Source organism: Haliotis rufescens, unplaced genomic scaffold, assembly GCF_023055435.1.
Source record: "Haliotis rufescens isolate VD_foot unplaced genomic scaffold, xgHalRufe1.0.p SCAF_11, whole genome shotgun sequence".
In the NCBI taxonomy this organism is placed as follows: Eukaryota; Metazoa; Mollusca; class Gastropoda; order Lepetellida; family Haliotidae; genus Haliotis; species Haliotis rufescens.
The window spans coordinates 34826185-34848104 of NW_025963791.1; the positions used below are offsets into that span (position 1 = coordinate 34826185).

General features: G+C 41.6%; 1 protein-coding gene across 1 annotated transcript; it reads left to right on the plus strand.

Annotated features, from left to right (window-relative positions):
* Window positions 1-708: 708 nt before the first annotated feature.
* Window positions 709-20478, plus strand: LOC124151236 (ubiquitin-conjugating enzyme E2-17 kDa-like). Its single transcript, XM_048392645.1, has 6 exons — window positions 709-823; window positions 6729-6792; window positions 12366-12397; window positions 13572-13649; window positions 14748-14853; window positions 16764-20478. Exons 1-6 carry the CDS (start codon window positions 800-802, stop codon window positions 16901-16903), a joined length of 444 nt encoding a protein of 147 aa, XP_048248602.1. The 5' UTR covers window positions 709-799; the 3' UTR covers window positions 16904-20478.
* Window positions 20479-21920: the final 1442 nt, after the last annotated feature.

Sequence of the window (21920 nt, forward strand, 5' to 3'; positions counted from 1 at the left end):
TTGGGCATACGAGGAGTGCTTTTTTTTAAATTTATTTATTTATTTATATAATTATTATTGACTTTTAACTTTTTTCCATTTTGTGATAAATTATTGTCATCCAATTTTTTTTTTAAAAAGAATTTTAGAATATCATTTCTGATATTTTGTTGTTGATTTTTAAAATATATGTCTTTTCGGTAAATATGCATTGAATACCTATTACTGATAACACATATACAGTTTTACTTGTCCTGTCTTTGCACTTGTCTGGACAAATCACTGATGTCTGGCAGCACCGTACCAAGTGATTGGTAGAATTATGTCCTCTTTTTGTCAAATTCAGACCTCCATACACAACTTTTCTCTGAACAGAATGAAAAGCATACAGAATAGCTTCGCGAAGACCCGGGACATGAATATACCAAGTGTTAACTTGCTGTTTGAATATATTGTTGTGAAACATTTCGCGTTGCTTGGTATCTTTTCCGCAGTGTCCAGGCCTAGTGGTCAGAGGGACGCAATTATGCCTTCACAAACACATTTGATCATTTCAACGCTATAACTATATAATTAGATATCATTCATCAATTGAAAGCACCCTCGCGACCCAACAAACACTTCAGAAATGAGGAACATATTAAATTTGGTAAAATTAGAAAAAGCGCCTGTAAAATCCCGTGTCCCCTGCAATGCGGAAGTAAGAAAGGTCAGGAAATACATCGTCTGCGCATGGCAAACGTACATCGGGGTATTTCCCAAGTAGGGCGGCTGGCTCCCGTGACTCGTCGAACATTGTCATGCTAAACATTGTCATACAATGGCATTGAAGAGAATAACCAAGGTAAGATCGAATGGAAGACAATAGTCGATCAATGTAGGGTCAAATAGAAGGCTCTGAATCACATTTAGTACCGTTTCGGAGCCGACAAACATGCGACTCCCCGCTCCCCAGCAACTCGTGTCATCGCCGGTTTTTGAGAAAAAAATCGAATATTCATTCACATTTCGCCGCTTCCTCAGTTAAGAAAACGAGACATACAGGACGTATTTTACGTAATTTCGACATGTATATTATTCACGAAATGGAGTCGAATTATGAACGATGACGTCAGCAGTAAGTAACGTTATGTCGAAGTAGTCATGGGTCACTGATCATGAAGATTAGGGTTATTTGGGTAATATTCGTTTCGTAAACGATAATCGTGAGCTGGATGTTTGTTTACCATACCCAGCGAGGAATATTCCAGTCGTAAATCTGACCTTAGTCAAAAACCCTGTCACCTACTCATCCCTTTCTACAGCATGTTCTTGGCATAGCTCGAATAGTTCGAGGTGAATGCTGTTTATGTGGTGTGGTCTAGAACTCGGGCTGAGGACTAAACGTGCCTGCCGGAAACTCTGAACACCAGGTTGCTCACTTAGGGATGATAATGGTCATGAATGACTTTGATTTTTCTGTAGACTTTGACCTTAGCATACCCCAAGTTGAAATGTCTAACAGTCATCTTGTCTGTTTTTTTCTTTCAAAAGAACATACTTTCTACATGTGTCCCTGCTGTTTTACATGAAGACCATTACTAGATCGTGGGGTTTAAAATAAGGCATACCCCCTCAAAGTTTTTGGACATCAAATTTGTTTGTATCCATATAATATATCCCAAAGTTTAAGGTGAATTTGATGTTCAGGTATTTATGATACTAACAAGATATTGCTTGACCCCAGTGAGCATGGTGAGGTCATCACATGTATTTTTGCAACTTTCATGCCAGACAACATGTTGACCTTAATACTGTTTTGTATTTTCAAAATATGAATATATGGAGGGATTTAAGTGATGCAGAAATGTGCGCCAGTATGCACTATTGTATAGAATGGATGCAGAAAATATAGATATTGCATCCCGAGGGATGCACAATAATATTCATTGTACCAAATTCTTGACAAGAAATATCAAGGAAGAAAATATATGGATGTCAGGTTCTTTATTATGAGGAACACAACGTTTCAGAGTATATGCTTACTCCTTCATCAGGTGAAATGATGTTCATTTCATCAGCCGCGTCATACCAAAAGATGTTAAAAGACGGTACTTGTTACCCTGCCTGGCATTACGGGGCTAAAACAAGGTCTGGTTGGCTCGGAGTCTGTATACTGTGTCTGAGTGGGGTATTCATGTTCATCTGTGGCATGGTGTCTCAGTGTGCTAGCACTATACATCGGCATCAGTCAGGACTAGTACAAGCAGCCACACACACAGGCACATGCACGTCGCTATATAAGTGCAATAATCTTGGATGCGATATTAAACCCAATTTCACCTCACCTCACCTCGTTTTGTAGGTCAAGGTAAAACAATGTTGATGTAGCCATCAAGCAGCCATTTCACAAATGACTTGAGTGCAACCAATACATAAGGCACTGTACAGTGTTCAGTCAACTGTGTGTTTTGCAAGATGCATTATATCATTATAACTGATGGATGTGTGCAGCGGCCATAACACTTACTGTGTGGGATGACTCCACAACCTGCTAGATAGTACTCCATCAACAGTCACATAGTAGGGTACTGAGGCTTATTTTGCTTTAATTTGAAATAAACATGCCTAGCCCCCATTGGGCACCAGTGTGGCAGCCAAAACATTTCGGAGTCCTGTGATGGGATTTGAACCCCTGATCTAGGCGAGTTTGGACGCCTTGTCCACAGAACCAAGGAGGTTAACCTCGTCAGCAGTGTGCCCAGGTAAGGATGTCCTCTATGGGATGACTCCATGCCCTGCTGCATAAAGGGAATTCTACTTTTAGGCACATGCTGGTTTAGTTCTTCCAGCCTTTCAGTAAGACTTAGCAACCCATGCTTGTCGTAAATGGTACCTGGTCGGGACCTGCATCACTTCAGGCTTTCCTCCCACATGAAACTGACATCTCCATGTTAAAAGTTACTGTTACTATTCATTGAGTTATTAAATCCAACTCGCTCACTAATTCTTGCAACCCGTGAAGATCCAGGGTAGAATAGGTCTTCAGCAACCTATGCTTGCCGTAAAAGGTGACTAACGGGATTGGGCGCTGAGTTGGTTGATGCATGTCATCGCAACCCAATTGCGTTGATCGATGTTCATGATGTCAGTCACTGGATTGTCTGGTCCAGACTCGATTATTTACAGACCACCGTCATATAGCTGGAATATTGCTGAGTGTGGCATTAAACAAACAAACAAAGTAAGATTTGATGACTCTCTTTCGACTGGTTCTAAGGACCATAACAGAAGGCCTACTCTTAGTCGCTCAGGGGGCGGTCGGGTAGCCTAGTGGTTAAAGCATTCACTCGTCACGCCGAAGACCCGGGTTCGATTCCCGACATGGGTACAATGTGTGAAGCCCATTTTTGGTGACCCCCGCCGTGATATTGCTGGAATATTGCTAAAAGCGGCGTAAAACCATACTCACTCACTCACTCACTTAGTCGCTCACCTTGTCAAGTAGGTTATACTTACAAAATACATATATTTATTAGTTTATTGAATTGCTGATAATGTTCTAATCTGGTATTCCACAGATGTGTGGTGGCCAGTTCTGCTGGCTACATGCCATAAGAACTGCAGTAGTAATGTAATTACAACCGACTTAACCTTCACAGTTAATGAACACAGCCCAATTACCTAGTTACCTGCTTACAATCACATCTACAAGACTGGTGCACTTACAAAATAGGTAACAGCTAGGTGCAGTGACCTATGACCTGTATCTTAATGAGCTCTACTTATAATGTTGGTCCTTGAGATTATCTGTTGCCATTTGAATCTAGGGACTAGGGCTGGGATGAGTCCAAATTGATTACCGGGGTACCCACCACCCTATTACCCGACCCTACCCAGGTAACCGCTGTTGATATTTAAAGAAAAGTACAAACTGTCCGATTTGGAAAAATTTGACAGTAGCCCTGGCAAAATGTGTTTAGATACACGTGTAAAACGATCTGGTCATGCATACACTGAATGCAGTTTTATCTTTATTCAAATATATAAAATTTAGAAGAAATCGGTGCATTGTCAAAAAGCAGTTGGAACATTAGCATAATTAGTGACTTGTAGTGTGACCATAGAGTTTTAGATAATTTTTGTCATTAAACAATATATCACGTGACTAACCATGGGTCCAGGTAGTCCTGTGGGTACCCGGGGCATACTCGAAACCCACCCGTCCCGAGTTACCCGTCCCGAGTTAACCGTCCCAACACTACTAGAGACCCCCATATTCTAACCTATGATGTTAGGACAAGGACCCGATAACAGAGAGACCTTATCTGCTTTTGCTTGTATACTTGTTTATGACAAGTGTGTAGATTGGAAGGATGTCAGTTGTACTGGTACACTACTAGTACTACCAATTCAAGAAATAGTTACAAATGTTATATTTTATAACACTTTCTGAGCAAAGAACAGATTCTATTACTTTTTGGGGTTGAGTCAGAAATAGAATATAATAGTTGACAATCCTCCTTCTACATCTTTCGAAAAATCACTTTTCAAACGAAAAGATGACATCATTTCAAGGTTATTTTCAACATGAAATGCAGCGACCTCGAACAAAAGGGTGTGGATGCAAAGTTTTCATTTGCTGTGTTGACAAACTGAGATAATTGTCATGTCTTCCTGCATACTCGGTCTCGCTAGCTGATTGTCATTGTGAGATCTTCAGTGTCATTGTAACCTCCATATTTGATCAAATTCAGGATAGACATCAGGGCTCCAGATAACATTTGTCGTCAATGAGTGTTTACTCACATGTTCTCATTCACATTGGGTATTGGTAGTTTTTTGGGGGTATTCAATATAGTTTTGGTCCCTTGGTTCGAGTCTATTAGGTATTTTAACACTAATGAGTAGACATTTTTTTAGTAATTCTGCTTGAGATGCTGTTTCAGGTGACTCATGATTTGTCAGGGTTTTACTGGATGCACAAATGTAGAAAATGGACACATAAAACAATTTAGTGCATCCCAAACGGGGCACAACATTATTCATGGTACCTTCAGCGCATCAGGAGCAGTTATGGGTGTCTGTTTTTTCGGCCTTCAGTCATGACCTCTGTCCACATAATCATTGATTCATTCCAGGCTCTAAGGTAATTATCAAAATGTATAAATGTAGAGAACGAATGCAGATAAAAATAAATCTTGTGTCTCTTGGGACGCCCAATTATATTCATTGTACCTTTAGCGCATCATGAGCAGTAATGGGTGTCTGTCATTTCATCCATCAAACATGACCACTGTCCACGTGATCATTGACTGATTCCAGACTCTAAAGTAATTATCAACACGTACACTACGTCAGTTCATTACTTTACAGGACCCTCATATTGCCTGCAAGGACCCTTAAAATTAATTATTGGGGTCCCCTGAACCCCACTTTCGAAAGTCAAGGTAAAACCCTGGTTCCTGTATATGCAGTACCTGCATCCCATCAGTAAAAAAATGTAGGTAAGCAAATTTTCATGTGTTTTTTTTTCAGTTTTCTTGCGATGTACATTTCTCACTAGTTTCACGTAACACCACAAGACACATTTTTTTATACAATGTGCTTTCTAAGTGTGCTACATGCCAGGATCTTATAATAGTGCCATTATGATAATAACCGTGCCATTGTCACTTTAATACAAAACATTTCGGACCTTTATATAGAAGTGTGACTCATTCAAATTTACATACACACCTTTAACCTTTTGATATTACAGGGCAGTGATTGCTGCCAGAGCTGACTAAACTAGGGATGTGTGACCAGAGCCCTGTCCCACAAAACCTATTACATGTAACATGTGTAACGGCTGTGACCATGGTGACTGTCTCGGGTTCATGGTAGCGTATGGAGTTGCATTTCCCTAAGGCCGTTTTGTGGCAGAGGGCCTGGCTCGTATTGTTTCATCGTATCTGTGCAGTGGCTGCTGTCGACCACTGGTTTGTCTTGCGCATACATGATTTACAGGTCGACATGATATAGGTATGATAATGCCATTATTGCTTCCTTTGGCGTAAAACAACATTCACTCACTCACACTTACCAACTCTCTATTTGACAATCAGTTTGGTCACCAGTCCCATGGTTTAAGTTAACGTGAAATCATTTAGCCGATACCTTATGTAAAAACCTACAATTATTTCAACTACCAAACCCTTTCTACATGTTCCTAATTTAGATTTTGTTCTACAACATGTACAAATCACTAGGGGTGAAACGATACAGCAAGGTCATGATACGATACGTATCACAATACATGCTCATGTTGTCAATCACTGTTGTCAGTCTGGTCCAGACTCGATTATTTACAGACCGCCATCATATAGCTGGAATATTGCAGAGTGCGGCATTAACAACAAACAAAACAAACATCTAGCACCTAGCACACAGCATGGGTTGTGTAATCCAAAGGGAGCTGAGAAAGGACTTGGAACATGTTAAATGAACACTGACCAAAGCCCCGTTCGACACATCGATCTTTCTGCTAAGGTGGTCGTATCTTTAGCATAGGCTTGTGATAGCTGTAGCGTTGATATCGTTTTGTGGAACAGGACCCATGGTAATAACACAGTGTCATGAGGACCCTTTAGGGTATGGCTACTGCACATGCAGTATTATCAACTGTATTGTTATGGTTATTGTTTGGATGTTTATTGTTGTTGTTGTAATTGTTGTTGTTGTTATTGTTATTGTTGCTGGCTGTACAGTGTCTGTGTTGGTTGTTCCAGGAGCTCCAGGACCTGAACAAAGACCCTCCCGCCAGCTGCTCTGCAGGCCCGGTTGGAGATGACTGTGAGAATACAATCTCTTATCTAGCCTTCACTTACCTTTTGTACTATCATCAGTCAACACAGCACTCCCACTGTATTCCATAGCCAAAATACCAAAATACTTCCGTCAATTTTGGCAAATTCTGCAAGCAAATTTTGATATTTCTGCATACTCTTTAGCTTAGTTATTATGAATTTTGTAGTTTTGCACCTGTTTGACTTGTGGCAAGCATTTTTATGATAAACATATCCATGCCCAGAATAGGAGAGGGGGAAGGCCTAATCCATTTGATTTTTCACAATAAAATATATGTAAATTAAAATGAATGACCGAGAAGCTTATTGAAGTGAATCTGGAGTGGAGATCACTAGTGTAAACAGACATGCAATTTCTGTATGCATTAATACAAAAGTTGATTCAGCAGTCACCCAAGGACCTCCATGTAAATGCCGGGGACCCCCTATATGTAGGACCAAGGGTCCCCAGTCACATTAGGTCAGAGAAGTTCTATTGTATTACTAGATGATTATGTACGTCTGTCCATATTTCAACACTGAGATGTCCCCTTAACATGGCCAATGACAGCCTCAAACAAATTTCTAAAAAAAAGACCTGTGAAGATCCAGGGTAGAATAGATCTTCAGCAACCCATGCTTACCGTAAAAGGCGGCTAAGCTTGTCGTAAGAGGCGACTAACAGGCTTGCTGACTTGGTTGATGCATGTCATTTGCCAATTGTGTGGATCGATGCTTATGATGTCAATCACTGGATTGTCTGGTCTAGACTCGATTATTTACAGACCACCGTCATATAGCTGGAATATTGCTGAGTGCAGTGTTAAACAAAAAACAAACAAATCATGAGGCCATCTGTGGGTTTTTTATGTTTCTCACCACCCTGCCGTCCTGAATCACATCCCTGAATTGCCATCCAGTAAAAAAATAAATAAGAAAAAGTTTTTCACAAACGAGATTCTTAAGCCAGCACCCTTTCTCTCCATATGTTAGTCTTGCTGTGCCAGTAAGTCAGTGAGCGTGAAATTATACACTCCTAGCCTTGTGTAGGAATCAGCATCAGTTTACACTGAGAAAGGTCCAAAGTGGGGAGGGTTAGTGTAGCAGTTAATCACTTAATGCGTCCTTGGAAACACATGCTGCACAAAATGTGATGTCTGTTCTTGGAATCTGCAACAAACTTATGGCCACGGTGAGTTAAAACACAAATATGCCCATAGTACCTCGTGCAAGATGTAAATCGTACGATGGAGACTGTGTGGTCACGGTTTAGAATGAATAGTACTTTGCCGTAGAAAATAGCTTATTTTTACCTTATCCTGACTCATACTAAGTGCTCATCTGAACCCATTTCCGAAAGGTAGTGGAAACATCCTGAACTGTGTTCCCGGAAGAACAGAAAAAACAGCTCAACAAAATGCACATCTGGTCAGTGCACCAGAAACACATAACCCAAGCCTGTATACTCGTCACTCTCTCATTTTCGCGCCAACTGGGTAGTTGGGGAAAATTTTCTGATCTTGTAATCCGAACCATCCTGTCAAAATTAACCTTTTGTTGTGATTTTTTTTTCTCTGATTACTTTCTTTTACCCTTAATTCATCATATGTAACAAATATTTTTTGCCTTAGGCTTAAAATTGTTCATATTTTTGGACTATCTTTATGACTCTGTTTTCACTGTGAAATCATACACTATATGTAGTGCGCATGTTTTAGATCAAGACCCTCTCCCATCTGTTCAAGCTGCACTCTTCAACACTGCACTGCGGAGAAGAGATGTAGTTTATGCGCTCCACGAGAGAAGAACATTTTGCACAGGATCTCTTCATGGTGCACAGGAGGAAGATGGACCCTAAGAAGAGGGAATCATCCTCATCAGAGATGACTTCTATGAACAAGAAGTTAGACACAACACCTACACCTTCAGAGGAAGAGGGGGGTGGTGGGGTAGCCTAGTGGTTAAAGCGTTCACTTGTCACACCGAAGGCCCAGGTTTGATTCCCCTCATGAGTACAATGTGTGAAGCCCCTTTCTGATGTCCCCTGCCATATTGCTGGAATATTGTGGCGTAAAACCATACTCAATCGATCAGAGGAAGAGAGGGAGTCTGACTCCAGAGAGGAAGTTCTTATAGATCTTCCTTCCTCGCAGAGCAATCCAGTCATCCCTACAAGTTCTGGGGCGGTCGGATAGCCTAGTGGTTAAAGCGTTCGCTCGTCACGCCGAAGACCCAGGTTTCGATTCCCGACATGGGTACAATATGTGAAGACCATTTCTTGTTTTCCCCCGCTGTGATATTGCTGGAATATTGCTAAAAGCGGTGTTAACCCATACTCACTCACTCACCCTACAAGTTCTTCCCTAGGCAGAATTGTCGGCGCCGTTCTCAAGGGTTCAGTCAAGTTGAAGGAAAAATCCCCTGCTGTTTCTTCTGATCCAAAGAAGAACTTGCAATCCCCTGGTCATCAAAGTCCTCATCAAAGTCTCAGCTAAGAGGGAACACAGCTACATGAAGGTGACCACCAACACCGATCATTGCGTCATCCGTGAAGGGGTTCATCAGCCTCAGACCTTCATGCAACAGCAACAGCTTCAGACGTTCTCGCAGTCTACAGCGTATATGCAGCCTAACATTTTTTTCAACAGAGTGCGATACCATTAATAGCCAGTGTTATCCAGCAAATTTACATGCTATGCAGCAATAAACCTTCACGGGGGTTCCAACCTTCACGCAGCCATAGACCTGCACGCAGGCTCCAACCTTCACGCAGCCATAGATGAAGACAATTGTCAGACCTGACTGTTCATCCACGACTCCGAACCCTAACAACTTGTATCTTTTCAAGATAAGGATGTGTTTAAGCTTGTCTTTGAAGGAATTCATCCCATTGGGAGGAATATCCCTCAACCCATGACGAACAAGAACTCAGGGGCCAATCTGGTTTCAGCACAGACTTCTTCTCTCAATAGGAGCACTTTTTCACCGTCAGAACCTGGCTTAAACCTTCAAGCAGGGGTAGTAGTCGAGACTTGATTATTTACAGAGCGTCATCATATAATTGGGATATTGCTCAGTGCTGGGTTAAACAACAAACAAACAAGTCATGGCACAGTTTTGTGATGACACTGTCACACTTCCGCGTGGCCTCGATCATCATACTTCAATCATTCAGACCAAAGAATTATATATTCATCCTCAGTCTACCAAATGCATAGGCTAATCTCGGTCTGAGATGGATTATATCACCAAGAATCAGCTACCTGGTCAACCAGACCGACAATTTCACACCCCCGCCACTCTCATCCATCCTGGGATCAGAAGACGCTGTAGGTTTATCTCTATGTCCTGTTAGAGCACTACGCATCTACTGCCGAGGACAATTTCCAGAAGGCAAAGATTATATAGACTGGTTATTCCATTATCTAGGAATAATTCAACAGAAGTTTCCAGAACAACCATCTCCTTTCGGACGAGAGCAGTCATTCTCAGAGCCTACAAGGCAGTGTGCCACAATCAGCATCCCACCGAGAGCCATAGCGTCTACAGCCAAACGCCTCATGGAAATAGCTCCACCCAGACGATCATGGAAGGTTGTGTTTGGAGATCAGACACCGTCTTCGCAAATTATTATTTCAGAGATTTCTCCACACAAGATGTTGCTGGAATTCACCAATTTGGACCATTAGTAGTTGCACTACTGACAGTGCCTACTAGAGGATAGACCTTGCTACAGAATAGTCTCCCATCATCACACAGACGTAATGTCAGGTTACTGTCCAATGACCAACAACTGAAAGTCCATGCTCCCCCGTTTCTACTACATAATTCAGAGTATGAGTGAAAACGATTGTGTTGCGTTTGCGACCTTTTCCTGACACTATAACCGTATAGTATGAGTCAGGAGAAGGTAAAATATTTATGTTTTAAAGTCAAATTAAAATTTATACTTTTAGGCCCCACCCTGCTGTCCACACTTCCCGTTTCGTTGGTTAGGTAAGGGAAAAGAGAGAATGACAACTATACCGGCTTGGCTGTGTGTTTCCGGTGCGAATGCTAGACCGGGGGTGCGTTTGGGTGAACATTCTTTTCTGTTCTCCGGGAAGACAGTTCAAGAAGTTTCCCCTGAAATGAGTTGAGATAAGCAATAGGTATGAGTCAGGATAAGTATAAATTTTATTTTTAGTCTGAAAAATACATTTTCTAAGTCCAATCAATTCGTGTCAACCTTATTTTACTTGTTCTCACAGATTGCAGCTAGTTCTGCTTGAATGAGACAAAATGTTTACTGTGTTGACATTTTCTGTCAGTTTTATTCATTTCCAATTTTTAGCCAAATTGTAGCCAAACTGAAGCATTGAGAACTGGTTCGTAAATTATAGCCCTTGAATGCTACTCGTAAATGAGGACTATCATCCTTGAATGTTTACTTGTCCTCTGCATAATTAAGTAGTCTCGGGTTAGCAGGCTAACATGATATTTCAGTATGGTGCTGAGTTGACTGATTGGTGTTTCCAGATAGTGTTGCTCAGACATTGGGTTGTCAGTGATAAGGAAGGACTGTTAATGATATTACACACAGAGGACACATTATGATCATGTGGTTTTGAAGCTCGGTAATGTTTGACTTTAATGTTAACATGATTACAGATTCAGTGATGAATCCCTACTCAACAATGTCACAGGGACTCTGTTGACAAGTGATCTTTGCACTAAATAGAGAATCTCACCCTCATGTCTTTCCACTTTTATCAACGAGTGTTGATATATTTGATATCAAAAGACACGACGGTGAGATTTTATTTATCATCCAACATCATTCTTCCAACTTTTACAGTTTGTAGACAGTAATAGGCAGTGTCTTAAGTGTAAAAAGTACTGCTAACAGCTTCAGTAGCAGAGCCATTAGTGATGTCATTTGATTGTGACGTCATGGTAACCGATGATGTCACATTGGTCTGCAAACCATTTCATTGGAGCGATATGTACAATGTAGATATCGCTTGATCTCACCCAATCCATATCTTCTAGGGGAGCCAGTTTTGGATGATAAGAAACTTGTAACTACAATACTTTAACATAACCACGACAACCGTCGTATGACTACTATCGTAAGTTTACAATAGTCATGGTGCTAAAATTGCTTTGTGGAACAGTACCCGTTCCGGCCTTAGTGCTATGGTCAAGATGGTAGTTGATCTTAGTGCTATGACTGTTGTTAGTCTATGTTAAAGTATGGTCTTTAGTACTAGTTACAATCATCATGGCGCTAAGATAAATCATGGAACAGGCCCTGCTGCCATTGTAGAGAGCAGTGTTAGTTCTAAGGTGATCGTAACTGCCATACCTTAACATAGTTTTTCGACAGTCGTAGCGCTAAGGTTGTTTTGTGCAACGGTACCCAGGGGCCTGTTCCACAAAGCGATCTTAGTGTTACGACTGTCGTAAGTCTGTGTTAAAGTATGGGAGTTACGATTATCTTAGCTCTAAGATCGCTTTGTGGAACAGGGTCCTGGTCTGTAATATATCAGAGGATCCTTGTCACAGCACCTTGTTTGATCTGCTCCGAATTTGTTTCAGTGTTCCACTGGCAAGCAACGATAATGGGTCCAGTAAGTATGATGTTCTTTGTTGTGTAGTTCCAGTGTGTTCGGGGGCGGTCGGGTAGCCTAGTGGTTAAAGCGTTCGCTCGTCACGCCGAAGACCCGGGTTTGATTTCAAACATGGGTACAATGTGTGAAGCCCATTTCTGGTGTCCCCCGCCATGATATTGCTGGAATATTGCTAAAAGCGGCGTAAAACCATACTCACTCACTCACTCACTCACTCACTCACTCACTCACTCACTCACTCACTCACTCACTCACTCACTCACTCACTCACTCACTCACTCACTCACTCACTCACTCACTCACTCACTCACTCCAGTGTGTTCCGATTACACATAAAAGAAAGATTGGATTGAGAGCTAAAGATAAACCTTATGTTTTTTCCCAGTTTTCTGTTAAATTAAGGCTGAGATTATTTGTAAATAATTGTAATATTCATGACCCCAGTGGAGATTCCAGTTTAGAACAGATTTCCAGATAACATTTTGAGCAATTGAGGTTTTACTCTAGGGTTTGAATTTTAATTGGGTTATTACATTTTTGAGGGGTAACTAATATTTTTTCACTCATATATTCATCACTCTTTTGGATTGTTTCCCCAAAGAGTGAACATTTTAAGATATAAAAGAAATGAAATAATGTTTTAGATGTATATAACCATGATAACTGTTCTTGATATATAGGCTTGACTCGGAAAGTAAATTAGCTCGTAATTGTGCTTCGGAAATTAGCTCCTTTGTACGCATGCTGTAAAAGCTTTCTTGGGTATATACGCTTGCTGTTTTTATACATTTGAGTTTTTCTTCAATGCATGCATATCTGTACGCTAGTTCATTGAAAGTAATTGGGTTTCGAATATTTTGGGGGGGGTATTTTACGCAAATACGCTACTTATCTGTAGCTCTGTTCAATTGTTCCCATCAACCTATGCTGGTTGTAGAAGGCAACCAAATGGTTTGGGTGGTCAGGCCCGGTTACTTGGCTGATACCCATAGCGTGTCCTCGTACCCCAAGGCATGGGTTGTTGCTCACAATATCAATCACAGGATTGTCTAACCCAGACTTAATATTTGCAGGCCACTGATATGGAGCTGGAATATTGATGAGTAGTGAGTACGGTGTTTAACAAACAAACAAACAATTAATTAATGTTCATGATTGTGTTTTGCTCTTTCAGAATGAGTCCCCATTTCAAGGAGGCGTGTTCTACCTGTCAATCCATTTTCCCGCCGATTATCCTTTCAAGCCTCCTAAGGTAGGACAGTGTCATGGGGACATTCAGCATTCCAACTGTTCTGCAGTTCGCTAGGAATATCTGTAGCTGGGGTCATTTTGTCTTCCACAATATGCATGTACTTGTATGTGAGAAACAAATATTACAGTATGGTATGTATTGAGGAGGGGTAGTCTAGTAGCTAAAGGTAAGGGCTGACAAAGCTGAAAACATGACTGATAACCCACAGGGGTACAGTGTGTCGGGCCTTGGTGTCCTGCCCCTGGACTATCCTTGTGTTGAGGAGGGGTAGTCTAGTAGCTAAAGGTAATGGCTGACAAAGCTGAAAACATGACTGATAACCCACAGGGGTACAGTCGTGTCGGGCCTTGGTATCCTGTCCCTGGACTATCCTTATGTTGAGGAGGGGTAGTCTAGTAGCTAAAGGTAATGGCTGACAAAGCTGAAAACATGACTGATAACCCACAGGGGTACAGTCGTGTCGGGCCTTGGTATCCTGTCCCTGGACTATCCTTATGTTGAGGAGGGGTAGTCTAGTAGCTAAAGGTAATGGCTGACAAAGCTGAAAACATGACTGATAACCCACAGGGGTACAGTGTGTCGGGCTTGGTGTCCTGCCCCCGGACTATCCTTGTGTTGATGAGTGTAGTCCAGTACTAGTAGCTAAAGGTAATGGCTGACAAAGCTGAAAACATGACTGATAACCCACAGGGGTACAGTCGTGTCGGGCCTTGGTGTCCTGCCCCCGGACTATCCTTGTGTTGAGGAGGGGTAGTCTAGTAGCTAAAGGTAATGGCTGATAAAGCTGAAAACATGACTGATAGCCCACAGGGGTACAGTGTGTCGGGCTTGGTGTCCTGCCCACAGACTATCCTTGTGTTGAGGAGGGGTATTCTAGTACTAGTAGCTAAAGGTAATGGCTGATAAAGCTGAAAACATGACTGATAGCCCACAGGGGTACAGTGTGTGTTGCCCATTCTTGATGTCCATGATATTTCAGGACTACTGTTGGAAGCAGTGTCGATTATTCCTGCATAACTCCATATGCGTTATGTGATACAGATACTCCATTGTGAGAACATTGCATCGTTTATCTTAAGGTATACAAATATGTTCCAGCTTGCGTTCACCACACGAATCTATCATCCGAACATCAACAGCAATGGCAGTATCTGTTTGGATATACTCAGGTCACAGTGGTCGCCAGCTCTCACTATCTCAAAAGGTAATACTCTAGTACATTTATTGTTAATACATGTGACAATCAGATACAACCAGCCAACAATCTTAGTTCAACATTTAGACAGCCTCCGTGGTCTAGTGGTAGAGCGTCCGCCCGGAGAGCGGAAGGTCCGGGGTTCGATCCCCGGCCGCGTCAAACCAAAAGACGTTAAAAGATTGTACTTGTTGTTACGCTGTCTGGCGCTCGGCATTAAGGGGCTTAAAGAAGGACTGGTCGGCTCGGAGTCAGTATACTGTGTCTGAGTGGGGTATTCATGTTAAACTGCGGCATGGTATCTCAGTGGGCTAGCACTATAAATCGGCATCAGTCCAGACTAGTACAAGCAGCCACACAAACACACACACGTACATGCACGTCGCTATATAAGTGCAATAATCTTGGACGCGACGTTAAACCCCATTTCACCTCACCTTGTTCAACATTTACACAATCACCCAGAAACAGCTGTGCCACTCCTATACCCCGTCTGGTTATGATTGGTCCCCAGCAACATACGCTGGTTGTCACACTCCACCAAATGGATCAGGCAGCCAGGCTCAGTTATTACCATCTTCTTGAGGCAAGGGAGTTAACTGACTTTAAATGTCCAGTTTCCACCCTTGCCGAACTAGGCTGGATTTCCTGGGCCTCTATCGTAATGTAAATGTTATGTGGTACCCATGCCATATGATCTCTACCTGTCTCCTGTAGTCACAAGATTGAGGATTTTGTTGCATTAATGGCTTTCAAGGAACAGCTTTGTTTGATGGTTGTTTAATGCTGCACTCAGCAAAATTCTAGCTGTAAGACAGCAGTCTAAATAATTGAGTCTGGACCAGACAATCCAGTGATTGATATCATGAGCATTGATCCATACAATTGGGAGACAATGACATGTATCGACCAAGTCAGCGAGTCTGACCACCCGATCCCATTAGTCGCATCTTTCAACAAGCGCAGTCGCCTTTTACGGCAAGCATGGTTCCTGAAGACATATTCTACCCTGGATTTTCACAGGTCTTCAAGCAAAAGTAGTCGGGGAACTATCAGGGGACATAGGACTTCTGTTTGGGACAGACATGGCTGGTGGCATGTCATAGATGGCTTAAACACCTGCTTGGTCAGGTGAAGGACAATGGCGTAAATGGTTAAAGCTTTCACTTGTCACAATGAAGCCCCAGGTATAATTCCCTTTAGAGGTATTTTATGTCAAGGCTATTTCTGGTGTGCCACCAAGATACTGCTGGAATATTGCTAAAAATGGTGTAAAACCATACTCACTCAGGTGACGACACAATAACGGTGAAAGCATCATGAATGGTAAACTGACCCATTCAGCATGTTCAGCTGTGTTTGAATCTATGAGATTTACTGCTACAGGCCTCGAAGTTTAATTTTTTACCAAGTAGCCTTATGGCCACAAGTATTTTTTTCAAAGTAGCCAGTGGTAAAATCAATAAGTCTAGCCAATATTGTAGGTAGCCAAAAGAATTTGAAATTATCTTTTATCAAATAACTATCATATGTACAAGTCATAGCACTAGTCTTGGCATTGTATATTAGTGGAAACTACTCAATTTTTTTTATTTTAACTCGAATAATGATTCAATTTACGTTTCTAGATTATATAGGTATATCCTTGCTAATCCAATTGAAGCAATTGAATTTAGTTGCTACAAGATATTTTTCAAGGTAGTCATTTGGCTACCTCTGGATTTTAGACAGTAGACAAATTGAAATTTAGGTCGCATTGGCAACCGTTTTAGTCACAACCTTAAGGCCTGTGCTATAGTACTGTTAATAGAATCCAGGCACCCTCCTACCTCTTAACATGGGAGTTATGACGAGGATGCCTGGACTATCGTGCCTAATTTCCACCACTGCATTCATTAATCACTCCCTTCCTTTTTCAGTTCTTCTATCCATCACTTCCTTGTTGACTGACGCCAACCCTGACGACCCTCTTGTCCCTGAGATTGCCAGAGTTTACAAAACGGATCGTCAAAAGTATGAGGAAACAGCCCGAGACTGGACCAAAAAATATGCATCTTAAAACATTTTTTAAGTTTGTAAGTGACATGCAGGACTGCTCTTATTGACAATTTCGCAGACTTGAAAAGGACGTGAATTTGCAGTTTCACCCGGATATCTTGTTTATTGCTGTGAAGACTTGGGATATCAGCGGCCCCTTAAATTCCTTCTGAGGGTGACATACATGTAGATTTACAGCCCTGGATCTCAAGCCACTAGCACAATTGTCTAAGCTTGCACCTACGTCCATCCTGTAATACCCTTTATAATACTTGTAGAATAATGACATCACAGTGAACGTAGCAATGTGGTTACTTGGCACCTTGCCCAGCCAGGCTTTAAATACATACAATACTTGGTTCTCAGGTGCCTCAGCAATAATAAACCATGTGAAAATATATTCGCATTTTGACAAACATGAAAATTCTGAGTTTGGATGGTCAATGTTATGCTAAGACCGAAAGTTAGGTCGGCCACCACACCAATGATCCAAAACACATTCCTGAGAACCAATTATGTTAATTTTTGCCTCATCAATCACTGTTTAAAGTAGGTTTTGTTGTTGCTGTGAAAATTGAACAGGGTTTAAAGTGTTTAACTATTGTCAAGTGCTATCTTTATCATGATCGTGATTATTATTTGAGAATTATTATTATCACTATCATTATTTGTAATCTAAGTAAACTGTACTTTTGAAAAGTTGATGTGTCCAAACTTGTTCATTTTATTCTTTGACCTTAATTGTCAGTATCGTTCTTTGGGTGGTAATTGTATTGGTGCTAACAAGCTTTTAGACAGGTAAAGATTTAGGCTAATTTAAGTAGTGAAGAACAAATTTGCATATGCCGGAAATCATGTGGCAGTTGTCACCTATCATTGTACTATAAGTAATGCCAACACAGGTATCTATGTTGTATGGGTAAGTTGTCTTCAAATAGCATCTTTAGATAGGTGTATTCATTTTATCTTCATCCTCGGATTCTCAGAGTATTTTCATCACAACAAGGTACCTGATAATACCCTCAGGCAGGCAGGTGTGTTCACTGTATTCACTGTTTTGACTAGTGTGTTTATATGAATACCTGGGGAAGCAATGGCGTGGCATGGTAGTCCTTCCACATATTTAATTGATATAGGCTCGTCACAGGTTACGTTGCTTGCTGTCATGTTTCAAAGGGATTTCAGGAAGCACTGTTGGCCAGTGGTCTGAGGCACATCGCAATGTTCTGTGCAGAGTTGCATCCCTTAGTCCTGCCAGGAATCAAGTTCCAAGACTCAACCTGATTGTGATTCTAGGTTTGTCAGCACAATGCTTGTGGGTTTCCCCCACGAAGCGGACATGCTGTGGTGTGACTGAAAGCAGCATCAAATTTACTTAATCTTCTGTGTGATCTGGCACCTGTTCCACAAAGCTACCTGAGCCTGGTTATGTGGTTATTGTAAGACTGTGTTAAGGTATAGGAAGTGCAGTAGTCATGTCACTAAGATTGCTTTGAGGAGTGAGGGCATTGTAGCTTGTGTGTGGCAATAAGGTGGTCGTGAAGGAAGGCGTTGGGGTCAAGAATTTGAGACTCCATGAAACTTAGGATGTGGAACAAGACAAGATGGCTAGAGTATTAAGATATGGGGTCAAGAATTAGATACTCCATAAATGCGAGGATGTTGGAACCAAAGCCATCTCTAGAAATTTTCAGTTTGCCCATGCCAGACAAATTCAGTGTGATTGTATCATAGAGGCTATGAGACAAGAATAGAGGCAGTGTTCCAAATAAGGGGGTTCTGAGGTCCTCTGTTTTGAGCCCAGGGACCCTCCAAATCTTCAGTTTTTGACGTCAGGGACATGATAAGGATCCCTTGACTTTCATGCTGACATTGGGGGCACGAGTGGCCCAGCCGTCTAAGGCGCCGCGATTCGCTGTACAGAGTTGTATCCCTTGGGCACGCCAGAAACCTATGATCGCCCCGATTACGTTTCTAGGTCAGCACCATACCCGTGCTCGTGGGTTTCACCAACATGGTAAATGTCTGAGACCTGCATCACTTCGGGCTTTCCTCCCACATTAAGCTGACACGCTGCGATATAACTTGAATGCTGTTAAAAGTGCCGTTAAACCAAACTCACTCACTCATGCTGACATTATCAACTGTTTAATGGCCAAAGCATTGTGTTACCATGTCTATAAAGCTGTAATATTGCTGACAGTGGTCAAAACCCAATAAGGGGCGGTAGGGTAGCAAAGTGGTTAAAGCGTTGGCTCGTCACGCCAAAGACCAGGGTTCGATTCAACACATGGGTACAATTTGTGAAGCCCATTTTTTGGTGTCCCCCGCCGTGATATTGCTTAAATATTGCTAAAAGCGTCATAAAGCCATACTCACTCAAAACCCAATTAATTCTTGACTCTGTTCAAGCTACTCAAGGATTTTGAAATGGATAGTGAACCTACAATACTAGATAAAACTATTGAGAATAATATATATTGGCATTTCAGAATCTAGAACAAACCGTCGGTATTGGTTCAGAATTGGTTTGACCAGGGTAGATTAATTTTGTCTGTTGTTTCAATGGATATTTCACAGTTTGAATAAATAGTGCTCCTTGGAGGTCAAATGTAAGTCTTATTTATCTTTACTATTGGTCCTAGAAGATCGTGTCCTTATTAATGCATTTAGACAGGTGACACTTAGTCTGAGGCAGTAGTAGCGCTGAGGTCATTGGGTTTTTTAGTACGATAATCACTGTTTACATTGTCAACAATACTTATTTTGTGATGTTATTGTCAACAGTTGTCCTATTCTGAAGTTGTATAAGTAATCATGATTGCGGTGGTTTTCTGTGCGATCATTGAGTAGATCTTCAATCGAATGAGCCGAAATTTTAACTAAATTGCTTTGATATTGTTTAATATTTCCATAACATAATAAGGTTTAGTAATTGTATGTCTCCTGAAGTAATTGTCCAATTGTTTCCCTGTGTAACTTTGCACTTCACTAAACCGGGACTCTGCTTTTCAACTGAACTATACTACTCAACATTTGCTAAGGATGACATCTTAGCAAATGTTGTGTAGTGTAGAAGTGTTAATATGATCATCAAAATGCTTCTTTTGTCACATTATGGTCAAGTTGGTTTCAAATTATCAAAGGTTGTGAGGGAAGCACTTATTGAGTTAGCGATGGAAACATGCATGTGCCGATCAGTGTTACGTGTGGGTATACACTCAGTACAAAGGAAACCTTTGATCCTTTGGTGGCATCTTTATGTGAACCAGTTCACTAAAATGGTACCATGCTGTTTTTTTGTGTTGCGGTACTCTTAATGTAAGGTCATAGGCACTTGCCAGAGAACCAGATTCAACATTGACCTTTCCTGCTTGAGTGTTCACCAGCTTGGAAAGAATTTTTGACAGCTGGTCAAGGGAGGCAACTCTTGTTGGTTTATTATTGGAAGCCAACTTGCAATGTTTAACAAAATGGTGTATAAGCATGCTTGTCAAAGTATTATGAATAAGAGCAGGCTTATTCAGTGGCTGTGCAGAGGAGATGTCTAGACCTCGTACTAGATGATTTTGTTGAATACATTGTCTCAAATGAAAAGTCTTCTTGTTCTGTTGTGTTGATACCTAGACAGTTTACTAGCCACAAATTGTGTTCTTTCTAATGTTTGTGAAGATCCGGGGTAGAATAGGTCTTCAGCAACCCATGCTTGCAGTAAATGGCGACTATGCATGTTTGTTTGTTGTTAAATGCCGCACTTAGCAATATTCCAGCTGTATGACGGCAGTCTGTATATAATCGAATCTGGACCAGACAAACCAGTGATTGATATCATGGGCATCAATCCACGCAATTGAGATACTATGAAATGCATCAACCAAGTCCGCAAGCCTGACCACCCAATCCCGTTAGTCGACTTTTACAGGAAGCATGGGTTGCTGGAGACCTATTCTATCCACAGGAACTCGATATTGCTCTTTTGTAAAAATATACGCCCCCTATACTACATAAAAGTCTTTTATGTAGTATAGGGGGCGTATATTTTTACAAAGAGCAATATCGAGTTCCTGTGATTCTACCCCAGATCTTCACAGGTGTTTAATGCTGATCCACTGAAATGTTCAGTCTCTCACCTATAACAGGTGCCCCCAATCTGAAGGTTATCGTGCGAGTATCAGAAAAGGTAACTTTGGTGGTCACAATGACTGCAGGTTATGGATACTACATGGCTTAGTGACCCACTAGAACACTTGGATACAAGAACAGGGTCTTCTGTCTTTCTTTTATTCAGAAATCAGGAAGTGATTTCTCTGACTTTGTTTTGTTTGTTTGTTTGTTGTTTAACGCTGCACTCGGCAATATTCCAGCTATATGATGGCGGTCTGTAAATAATCGAGAGTCTTGACCAGACAATCTGGTGACTGACATCATGAACATAGATCTACGCAATTGGGAGACGATGACATGCATCAACCAAGTCAGCGAGCCTGACTACCCGATTGTGTTGGTGGCCTCTTAAAACAAGCATAGCTGCCTTTTAAGGCAAGCATGGGTTGCTGGAGACCTATTCTTACCCAGGTCTGCACCACAGTGTCACACAGATGAAAACCAAGGCTCACAGTCTCACACAGATGAACATCGAGGCTCACAGCGTCACACAGATGAACACCAAGGCTCACAGCATCACACATATGAACACCGAGGCTCACAGCATCACACATATGAACACCGAGGCTCACAGAATCACACAGATGAACACCAAGGCTCACAGATGAACACCGAGGCTCACACCGTCACACAGATGAACACCGAGGCTCACAGCATCACACATATGAACCCCGAGGCTCACAGAATCACACAGATTAACACCGAGGCTCACAGCATCACACAGATGAACATCGAGGCTCACAGAATTACACATGAACCGAGGCTCACAGCATCACACATATGAACACCGAGGCTCACAGAATCACACAGATGAACACCGAGGCTCACAGATGAACACCGAGGCTCACACCTTCACACAGATGAACACCGAGGCT

Bases quoted from the DNA above. Each gene is read 5' to 3' on its own strand.
- LOC124151236 (XM_048392645.1), top strand. From the start codon at position 800: ATGGCATTGAAGAGAATAACCAAG. The intron at 6,793-12,365 runs GTGAGAATACAA...AATTTGTTTCAG, and splicing joins AGGCCCGGTTGGAGATGACT to TGTTCCACTGGCAAGCAACG. The intron at 13,650-14,747 runs GTAGGACAGTGT...AATATGTTCCAG, and splicing joins ATCCTTTCAAGCCTCCTAAG to CTTGCGTTCACCACACGAAT.